This window comes from Hibiscus syriacus, unplaced genomic scaffold (genome assembly GCF_006381635.1).
Source record: "Hibiscus syriacus cultivar Baekdansim isolate YM2019G1 unplaced genomic scaffold, ASM638163v2 tig00110279_pilon, whole genome shotgun sequence".
Lineage (NCBI taxonomy): Eukaryota > Viridiplantae > Streptophyta > Magnoliopsida > Malvales > Malvaceae > Hibiscus > Hibiscus syriacus.
The window spans coordinates 1,003,125-1,015,282 of record NW_024062659.1 but is presented as its reverse complement, the minus strand read 5'-3'; the positions used below and the strand labels follow the sequence as shown (position 1 = coordinate 1,015,282).

General features: G+C 31.1%; 1 protein-coding gene across 1 annotated transcript; it reads right to left on the bottom strand.

The window, feature by feature from the left end:
* Positions 1-873, bottom strand: LOC120115812 (transcription factor bHLH162-like). Its single transcript, XM_039136411.1, has 3 exons — positions 676-873; positions 265-603; positions 1-177 (listed from the first exon to the last, which is right to left on the bottom strand). The coding sequence occupies exons 1-3, from the start codon at positions 859-861 to the stop codon at positions 1-3; spliced, it is 702 nt and encodes a 233-aa protein (XP_038992342.1). The 5' UTR covers positions 862-873.
* Between the last annotated feature and the right edge of the window lie 11,285 nt (positions 874-12,158).

Here is a 12,158-nt window from a genome sequence, read left to right as displayed (position 1 = left end):
TCACATGATCGGGAAATCCCAAGTTTCAGGATAGATTTCGTAGTTCAAATCCCACATTTCGGGATGGATTTCGAAGCTCCATAACTCTTGTTGAAGCTGATCGTCTTCGTAGCTGGATCCATGCACTAATTTGTTCAGCTTATTCTTTACTATTTGTGCTGCAACAAATGCTCCAATCTGTCACCAAAACAAATCAATTAGATGGAGAAACACATATGATATAGAAATATGAGATAGGAGAGAGCTAGTGGCTAATTAATTTACCTCAGCATGAACAACATGGAATACTGTATTCCCAACTGCGGAGAAGCTGGCGTTTAGTACATCAGCTCCGTGTTGATTTAGTATGCAAATCATGTCATAAAACATGGACTGTCTGTCTGTCCCGGTCGTCAAAACAACCTCCATGGCGGAGCCATGTTCGTTAATCTTGAGCTCAGGAGATTTCAAGCTCACACTGGTTTCAGTTGCAGTACTACTTGTGTAAGATCTCTTTCTTCCCATAAGGCCTTTCTTTTTCTCCTTGTACTCATTCAACCTAGTCTTCAACCTCTTTATGTGGTTCACAGCTTCATCTATTTGATCAGGAAGCGACAACAGCTCCTGCAAAACAAAACCCACATTCAGATCAAAATTCAGAACAAATTTCAAAGTTCAAACCCAGAAAAAAAAAACCTTGGAATCTCGACGGGGGAGAAGAGAATAGAGCTTGGAGTACAAATTCTTCATGTTGTTTCGCCTGTTCTTCTCAATGATCTTCCTCTCAACCTTAGCAGAAGAACGACGAGCCCTCTTCTTTCCCATTCCCTTGTTGTTGAGACCTGAGGTTTGAGCCATGAATTGCATTTGAAGTTCTTCCATTGATGAAGATGATTTAAGGTGTTGGTGTGCTAGTTTATGATATATAAATCTATATATATATATAGAAATTGGGACAGGTGATTTGATGTGGAAATGGAAACAGTGGAAACACCGAAACTTCATTAAAGCGGGTGAAAGAGGCTTACGATTGGTATATGATGAAGCTAAAGTTGACACGTAAAATGTCGTCACTTTTATTACGTTATTATAAAATCTAAATGACGTAATTGTTTTTAATTTAAAGATTAATTTTCCATTTATTAACAGTAATTTCCTTTTTCGTATTTTTCTATGGTTTCCAGGAAACAGATATTTTGTTGATTTAATAACGTCATTTTCAATGTTGTGCGTTGGGATGGAAAACGGGTACAGTTTCGTGGATTTCGCATCGCATTCGTTTTATTTGGAGTAGAGATGGGTATAATTTTAACGGGTAGTGGGTGGGTGTGGATTTATAAAGTGGTACCCGTCGTGGGTGGTGGGCGGATAATGGGTTTGAGACATTACCCACCCCACATCCGCCCGCCCAGTTAAATATCTATTAAATTTTGGACCATTATGAATTTAGGTGTAATTTTAGAGACTAATTTATAAATTTTAATATTGTATAATAATATATAACATATAATTTAACCAAATATTAAGGATATTTACTCTTTAATCTGATCTTTAATTAAGGTAATATTCGGCTCTTTGATTAAACCCATAATCCCACTAACCACGTCACTTTCCATGTTTCTTAGCCCATACTTCCCATCCAAACACAAATTAGCCGTACTATATGCATTAACATCAAAAGCAGCAGTTTTCATGTTCTTTAGTCCCTCAAAACCCATATTAGGCGCACTATGAGCATTAACATCGAAAGCAACTCAACAATCAATCTCTGCGACTACATGCTCCCTACAATCTGTCTCCATAACATTCGTAGAGCCACTCCTCTGACAAATTGAAGCATGTGTTGATATCCCATCACGGACTGTTTGGGAACCAACTCCAACATCTCATTAGTTTGCTGTCAGGCGGGTCTAGATGGGTATGTCGCTAGTGGGTAGTGGGTGTGGGGATGGATTTGAAAATATACCCACGTGGGCGGGTGTTGATTTGAAAATTTGTACCCATCATGGGTGGTGGGCGGGTGGTGGATTGAAAAATATTATGTGGGTATGAGGATGGGGAGGGGGTATCCGCACCCGACCTGCCCGTTTGTCATCCCTAATTGTGCGTGGTGGTTATAAAAAAATAAATTATATGAAGTATCATTTGACTGAAAAATAATTATTGAATAAATAAATTAAAATAAAAAAAATTAATAAGATGGTGGTATATGTATTGTCGTTTGTAATTATTTAGAGGATTAAATTTATTGATATAAATAAAAAAAAGACTAAATTTATTAGATGTATAAATAATGAGAATCAAATATTATTGATAAAATTATGGTGATGACCTACATCGGTGACCATTTATATAATTAAATAATCTTATGGAAAAAAAAATTAAAATATCGATAATCATAATAGAATCTTCTTATAACTAAATGGTCACGGATGTAGTTTACCCTAAAGTTTCTTAGAAATAACATTTTTTCTTTTTGCATGTATGTATGTATTTTAATAAAAAATTGTAATATTTTTGTAAATTTGTAATATTTTAATAATAATAATTACAACTTCAAAATCAATAGAATCGTTTGTTTTGAATTTAAAATAAAATAATTAGGTCTCGAATATGAACCTCGTAGTCCACGTAAGAATGACCTGAAAATCAAACTTGAAGACTTTTTTTCATTTTTTTTTCAAGAAAATAAAACTCAAAGACCCATTCAAATAATCAAACATTAATTTAAAAAAAATCCAAAAATTAACCGTTGTCCGATTAAACTAATTTACTCCAAATTAACGGCTTTACACGCGCAATCATTATCGATCGTTTTAAGTTAAATACAATTAAGTATTTATACGTCTAATTTGCATCTAATACTAAAATCGAAGTTAGATTTGTGAGTCAATTATATGTAGGGAATATTAGAACATTTCTACTTGACCCAAAAATAGATACCCATAAATCCTACATGATCAATCATTTCCACTACATAGATTGTTACATGTCTATCATTAGTCTTTATAGTGCAACCAGTTACGACACACATTTGACTGTATCAAAACATGTGACTCACAATGTTGAGAAAATGATGATCTCAAGTCTGAGGACCACACATGTAAGTATCACTAGGAGTAATGTTGTGACTGACACATAATGATACAAGAAACATACTCATAATGGGTCAGCTCAATATATTGTTCTCCAACACATACTAACGTATAAATTTGATATTTTTATGTCAATGACAACACTTTATCATCAATCAACTACATATTAATTTTCATGCATTATGTTGTCCAAGCTTACAATAATACTTGAATAAGAACCTTTAAGAATAATCATATTAATCTCATGACTTTATTATAATTTTATTAATTCATATACACATAATAACAACTTAAATAATAAAGGCAATGTCATCTATTAATAAACAAGGTAAAAATAGATGTCGTTATAATCATTTTATGATTAGTTTTTAGACATACTCTAACAGAAGGTATATAAAAGTTTATCAATGACTAAAAAACATTGAACAAGTACTATCTTATAATCATCTCAAACTAATTTTTTTTTTTTAAAGTTTGGACTTATTTTGAACTCGTGTGTTCTAGGGTAGATTGAACTTGTTCTTTTAGGTTTAAGGTATGTCGACTTGTTTTGATTCGAGCATGAACTCAAAATAGAACACACCCTTTAACAGTTGATTATTTATATAGTAAGATTTATACGAGAATTTATTCAAACTCAACGAGTAATTATTTTAAAAATAATTACAATAATTAAAAAATTTATTATCAATTATAAGGTGATTTAACAGGATGAGACATTAAATCTCATAATCGAAAGATTCAAACTATTAGTTTATATAATAAAAATATTACAAATTTATTTATTTATACAATTTTAAAAAAACATGTACCATACTCTTAATTCCGCTTATAAAAATTTCACTTCTCATAACCTAATAATAGTCCTTGTATTATCTGAAAACCTTAAAATAATCCTAATAAAAAAATCAATTTCAATTTAATTGATATTATTATTATATTTAAGAAAGTATATTTTGTAAAATAAAATTAGGTTATCAATAAATAAAAATATAAGCTACATAAAATACAACACAATCCCAACATTAAAATTCAAAGGATGTGAATAAAAATAAAATCAAAGCCTTCCCTTATATAAATGCTTTATATTTTATAAAAATTAATAATTATCGGTAATCTCTATGTCTTTATTCGAATTTAGATATAATATTAATAAAAATGTAAAGATTGAGAGAACTAATTCGACAAACGAGAATTAACTAATACTTATTATCATTTAATTTAAGAACTCAAGAAAATAAGAATGATTTAGATATAGTATAAAGAGTAAGTAATTAAAATATATGCTTAAAGTGCTGTTGAGGTAAGACAGAGAGAGAGGGAGAGGGAGAGGGAGAGAGAGAGATGGTGGATGTAAGACGTTTTGGGCTGTCAACAACAGCACAGAGTCGAATCTATATGGGAAAACACTGTACAAATTGCGGCATATTCAGTGTTGACTGTCAACTTCAACCCATGTTTCGTTTAAAGAATTTATTTTGCAGACTTTCGGAGTCCTTTCTTCGTTCACTGTATGTAGTAATAGAAACAGCACGACACAAATCCCCGCCGTTAACTGTCCTGACCTCCTCCATTTCTCCGAAACCAGCGTGGGAACAGTCGGGCAGGGGGGCGCTTGTTGCTGGTGGGATATTTTTCATTGCAAAGCAACCCCACAAAATTTAAATTAATAAATACTTCTTTTTTTAAAAAAATAATAAAATTAAGGTAAAAACACATCAAAGGACCAAGTACTTTTTGAAAGGAAAAACCAACGCGTCCCTCGTATTATTTTTTCTCTCAATATAGTCTTCTAATTCAGAAAACAAATCCAATTCGACCCTTTGATCAATGTTTTTATCTCATTGATCGTTACGATGCTGACGTGACAATTTACGGTGATGATCTGACAGTCCACGGTACTGATGTGACGGCCCATCTACCATGTTTGAGTTATCAATTTAGCCCATCTGTCACGTTATCAATCATCGTGGACTGTCATGTTAGCATCGTAGACCGCCACATCAATCAGTGAACTATTACGTCAGCATCGTAATGGTCAACGACAAAAAAATATTAGTCAAAGGGTCACATTGAATTTATTTTCTAAGTTGGAGGGTCACATTGAAAGAAAAAATAATATTAGGAACATATTATTTTTTTAAAGTATAGAGACTCAAATAATTTTTGTCTAAAATTAATGATTATGTCAAATATCTTTGTATTATTTAAATATGTCAAATACTTTTAATAAAAAAATATTATTGACCGAATAATATAATTTTTATGGGTCAAATTGTATAAAATTATAAATGATGAGGACTAAAATTTATTTATTTTTTAATTGTTAGTCCAACCATTAATAATAAAATTAGCCTCAAGTTGGTGGATTATCAGAACGACAACGTATTAGATATCAATGAGTTAATTGCATCATACGTCCTTCAATTATGATTCATATTCTAAATTAGTCCTTAAACTTTTAAGCATTCTAATTATATCCCTAAACTATGAAATGGTTCTCAATTAATCCTCAAACTTTTGAAAATTTCATTTTCATCGCCGGACTATGATCTTTATTCTAAATTGGTCCCCAAACTCTTTGAACATTTCAATATTATCCTAAATTATACATATATACTATTGACATCCCTTGTTAATAAACTTGTTAGGCCAAGTTATATTATTATATGTTTGAAAAAAATAAAATTTAGGTTAAACTATGGTTGGAATTGATCACATATTTCGATGACTTTGAGGATGAAATTGGAAGATTCAAAAGTTTGAGAACCAATTTAGAATGAGTCATAATTTGGGGATGAAATTTAAATATTAAAAAGTTAAAGGATTAATTTAGAACGAGATTCATAGTTTAAGAATAAATTAAAATATTTAAAAGTTTAAATACCAATTTGATGTAAGAATCATAATTTGGAAACATATGATACAATTAACTCTCTGAATTATCCAATCCACAAATCTTCCTAATATCCAAATCTTTATTTATACTTTAATATCCAAATATTATTATTTAAATTTGAATTAAATGTTATTATATGTAAAGTATTTGAATTCACAAAAGTTTCAGATTAAAATCGTAGATTGAATATTTGAATCTGCAGGAATTTAAATTTAAATATACTGAAAATTGGATGACCAAGGTTCGAGTTTCCTTCAAAATAAATATATTATCTATTTTATAATTTAAATTCATATTTTAATAATAGATATACAAGAGTGTCTATCCATATACACTTTTTTTTGAATTAATCATTGGTATCCGATCAATTGACTGACTAATCCAGATCGGGTACTACAGAGGCGATGGTGACACTCCCAACCCAGTTTGCTCCATTCGCAAACGCCAGGATTCGAACCACTGACCTTGTTTAAGGGACCTAATGCCTCGTCCCAAAGCGGATAATAATTTTAGCAAATATTAAAATAATGTAAATACTTTTTACCTATTTAAACTTTAAATGATTGATTTTTAAGAATCAAATGAAATTTTTTAATGAATCTAATTTAGAATATTATTTTATAATATATTTTATGAAATATTAAATCATGCACTTATTTGGGTGGATTGTTATAGTGGAAGTAGACCCAATATCCAAAGCTTTCAAATCGATTATTATTATTGTTACCAATGGACATCAATTGTGTTGTAATGATAATCAAATTTTAGGTCCGTTTCATTTTATGATTTTAATTTTATTAATATAATGCATAGTTTTAGTTAAAAGTTAAACACAATATTTTGAATATCTCGTTTTTAACAAAATAAAATTTCATGTATTTGAACATCCCTACCCATGTTCATTGCTTATTAGTTTAAATTGATAATAAAAATAAATAATTTTTATAAAACCCTAAAATAATTAAACCGACTTACCTCAACGGTTAAAGGAATCGTCATTATTCTTTGAGGTCACGGGTTCAAACATCAGCGATTGTAGTATAAGGTAATTGAGCGTCCATTGTCGATGCTCGAAAGTTTTTAGGACTCAATCAACAAAAAATATCATAATTTTTTATAATAATATCATATTTTCCCTCTTATTATTTTAATAGCATAATGGAAAAGTGGAGTTCGACACAAGGGGTCCTTACCCTATCCAAATGAAGAACTCCAAGCCAATGAAAATCAAACAAGTCTTCTTTGAAAGCAACGTTATCCAAATGTCTCTTTTTCTTTGATTATGCAGCACTTTAATATTTGGTTCTTACAAATGAGTTATTTTTTAGGGTAAAATACACAAATGATCCCTCAATTATAGGGTGTTACTTTGTTAAGTCTCCCGACTATTAAAAGTTACAAAATGGTACTCTGACTATGTGCCATTGTTTTGTTAAGTCCCTCGACTATTAAAAGTTGCAAAATGATACTCTAACTATATGACATTGTTTTGTTGAGTCCCCCGACTATTCTTTTTTTGAATAATCCCCCTAACTATTAAAAGTTACAAAATGGTCATCTGACTATTCATATATTCCAAACTTTCCTTTTTTTGTTAAAAATCAGGGGTCGTTTGAGCTGAACATTAACATGTTGATTGTTATATGATAAAATCTCATCTCAGAATTGTTTTGATCTATATTTTTATGGGTTGACTCTTTGTTTATATTATATCGTCGAGCCAGTGTTTGAAACGTTATGTCGTTGTCAGTGCTTGAAATCAACAAAGCTACCAGTAGACATCGTTAAAATATGATTTTATCATATCTCACTCAACATGTTAACGTTCAGCTTAGACATCTGTCAATTTTTAACGAAAAATGACTAGCTTGAAACATATGAATAGTCAGGTGACCATTTTGTAACTTTTAATAGTTGGGGTACTCAACAAAACAAATTTCTATAGGAAAAAGACCATTTTATAACTTTTAATAGTTGGAGGACTCAACAAAACATTACAATATAGTTAGAGGGCTATTTATGAATTTTACCCTTTTTATTATGGGGTTTAAGATTAAGTGTCAAATTTGAATCCTAGAGATAATATTATTTATTTTCAAAATTATTTGGGATGAGTAAAGAATCGAAGCAAATAGACAAAAATAAATTAACTAAATTAATAATTTTATTTTATTTATTTTATTATTTTTTGGATAATGACATCTTAATCATTAATAAAAAATAATATAAAAAAATCAAAATTGAAACGCAAAAAGAAAACATTAGGAACATAGTCACTAAAAACTCATACATAAATTAAAAATATTTTTTTGATTAATTTGCATTCAATATATCCAAAGAATCAGAGTTACCACTACACAAAACAAAACCTAAACAACAGTGTTTTGAAAATCGAATCGAATCGGTCAGTTCAATCGGTTCAACTGAGAATCGCTGTCTAGTCCGGTTCAATCTACACCGGTTAAACCGCTACTAGTGAACCGGTCGAAACCGCTAAACCGTTCGAACCAGACCGGCTGAAAACCGAAAAAATATAAAAAACTGCCAATTTTGTTTTTTTTTTAAAAAATTAAACCAAACGACGTCATTTGTTAAACGAGCCAAGTCGAACTCGAGTATTGCTGAGCTCGACTCGAACTTGAAAACTTTAAAAGTAAGCTCAACTCGACTCAAACTCACAAGCTAAAAATTATCAAGTTCAACTCGAACTCGAAATATAATATTGAAACTTGAACTCAAAAAAAATTTAGAAGCTCGATTGAAGCCTAAAATTCGAGCTTGATTGAAGTGAAAAATAGTTCACTCAATGCTCACCAAAAGGCTTCATGATTTTGAATATCAAATTACCTCTATTATTTATAGAATTTAGTTAGGATGCTCTTCTATGTTTCTTAGCCATGTGAGATTGTTTTGTTCTCATATTTTTACTCTTTACACTTTTGGGTTGTTTTTCTATATTTCTTAGCCATGTGGGATTGTTTTTAAAAAAAATTAAACCAAACAATATCATTTTGTTATGATTTTTTAGCCCCAAATTTATTTTTTAATTATAGTTATATAATTATATTTCTTATTTAATATGTTTACCTTAAATATTATGTTTGTAGTTAATTTGAATTATTTTGTTTCACTTGATTTTGGTTTTTAACTTATGTATGACTTGCTTTGAATATGACTTGATATAAAAAATTATTAAATATTTTTTGTATTTTTATTTAATTTTTTAAATAATTATGACGTCGTCCGGTTTTTTCGACCGGTCAGACCGATTCGACCGATTGAACCAGTGAACCGATAGCATGACCGGTTCGCTAACTGGTCCGGCTCTGAAAACCATGCTAAACAACCACACAAAAATCGAATCACTCATAATACACCAACCTAAACATATATGCTTATTAATAGGGTCATCTCTATCAATACACCTATCAAAACATTTAATTCTAATAAATGTTTGTTCATGCACATCGTTTCTAGTCAATCACCACCTATTATCGATCATCATTCATAACAATCAGTATCAAAATATTTGTGTTTTACTCATTTTCTTCTCGTCAAATTGGTTTTGAACGAAGCTGACTCATAATTGATGAAAATTCATCTAAAGGTTCGACACTCTAATGTTCCATCTCCTCCGATGGTCATTCAATTATACTAGTTTTGAGGTATGTTGTTCGCCTCCTATAAAGAATATTTCTTGCTATTCAAATTTTTAAACAAACACCCCAAATTTCTCAAATTCGAGAAAGCCCCCAATAGTGGGTTTTTATATTTACTTTCGTGATATTAAAAAAGTTTTTTTAAGAAAATCTAAATGTTTAAGTGATTAAAAGACAATGAAACGAGTTCATTGTTGTCTGGAATGAACGCAAAAGATATTTAAGAATGACGATTTTCGGCGACAACTAGAAATGGATAAAGAATGTTAATTTTGATGAAGAAACTGATGAGGTGGAATTAAGACATTATCTCCCACACCGACACTAAATTATCACATCATCCTATTGTTAATGATTTAACGACATAATATTTTCGTTGAATTCGAAACCAAAACCAATATTTAAAAGTCAATTCGTATCATACCATCATCCGGTTACTAGATCACTCCCATGCAACACCACATTTTGTTAAACCGTTAAATGTGACCGTTTGCTTAGAAATCAATACAACGCAGGCAGGGGAACCATGCTGTTCAAACATAACATGATCTAGTCTCCAAGTCTCTTGAACAAGACTTTCTCAGCTTCAATGAAATTTCTTAATAACGCACCAAGACTTGGAGCTTGGACGTCAGTCACCTGCCACTTTTTAAAAAGTGTATACTACATATCTATAGGATGGGTATCGGTCAGGTCGGGTTTTTGGTCAATTCGACCCGACCCAAAAATTATATATCCTCCATTCGATCCGAAAAATATACCCTTCCAATCAACCTGAACTTGACCCGTCTTTTTCGAGATAAAATCCGAATTCAACCCGATTCGACTAGAAATAATATATTTATTAAAAAAATATCACTGTTATTCAATAAAAATATAGACTTAATTGAAAAAATAATATATAAAGAGGTATTATTGTAATTATGCCTAAATATATAAGGTAAAATTACAATTTTTGGGTCGGGTATTTTCACTCTAAACCCAAACCAAACCCGACCCGAACATACCCTCTAAAAACCCAACCCGAACCCAAAATTGTTTGTAAAATATCCGATCCAATCAAATCGAGTCAGGTCATAACCCGTCGGATTCGTGTGCCACATCAATCCCTACCTATCATGCACAATCAACCTGAACTTGACCGTCCTTTTTCGAGATAAAAATCCGAATTCAACCCGATTCGACTAGAAATAATATATTATTAAAAAAAATATCACTGTTATTCAATAAAAATATAGACTTAATTGAAAAAATAATATAAAGAGGTTTATTGTAATTATGCCTAAATATATAAGGTAAAATTACAATTTTTGGGTCGGGTATTTTCACTCTAAACCCAAACCAAACCCGACCCGAACATACCCTCTAAAAACCCAACCCGAACCCAAAATTGTTTGTAAAATATCCGATCCAATCAAATCGAGTCAGGTCATAACCCGTCGGATTCGTGTGCCACATCAATCCCTACCTATCATGCACTAAAATAGTCACTATTCTTTTACTCAGTCAAATAATTCTTCCTATTTGTTTTATAATATTCAAACTATAGGACCTAAAATTGAATTAATGAAAAAAATTAGGGTTAGATCCCCACATTGCATTTGACCCCAATCCATGTTTACACACAATACTTTTTTGGTTCAAAGGTTTATTTTACTCCTTAAATAAATCCAAATCAATATTTTATCTTTGATTTTTAATTATATAAAATTTTCTCTCAAAGTCATTTAATTTAATTTTTTTACTGATGTTGATCATTACGATATTGGCATGAGAGCTAATTATATTAACGTTGCAGTTTACATGTAAATGATGACATGATAGAGGGATGAATTGGTTTATTTAGCCAACTGTATGAACTCAAGTTCGAACACTGTATATGTTAATGATATTAATATTAATTATCAAATGATTAGAAATCTTTGAATTCGTAATATCCGGAATTATAAAAAAAATCGAGACCTTACCAAATAAATTCACCTCAAAAACAAATCACGTCATTACAATTGGAACAGCATTGAAGCAAGCCGCCTTAAACAGAATTCACCTTCATCTTAAACCTGTCCTGTCCCGTCCCGAATCCTGTTCCTTGTGCTTCTCTTAATTACGTCGAACCTCACTAATGTATGAACAAAAGTTGTTCCCATTCGCAGCAGTTAAACTCACATGGCAAATATCTTTGGCCGACACATGCTGCTTTACTTTAATTACTTTTTGCTTTACTGATTTCAGCATATATGAAATATAATAATACCCCTTTTTTACTTTTTTGTTTTGTTTTGGAGCAGGAGCCTTGTGGCTGACACGCGCTCCAGGGCATATGCTTCTGGGGTCGCAAAGTGGTCAACCTGTAAGCTCAGTGGAAGTTCATCGGCAATGCAACCGAACCACCATGTTTCAGACCACACCCCTCCTGTCTCTTTCTCCTTTTATCACCATGTTCGAATTGGTATAATTCTGTAGAATAGTGAGTCCAACAACAAAAAGAACAGTAAGTTCTGTAGAATTTAGGTACGTGAAGCTTCC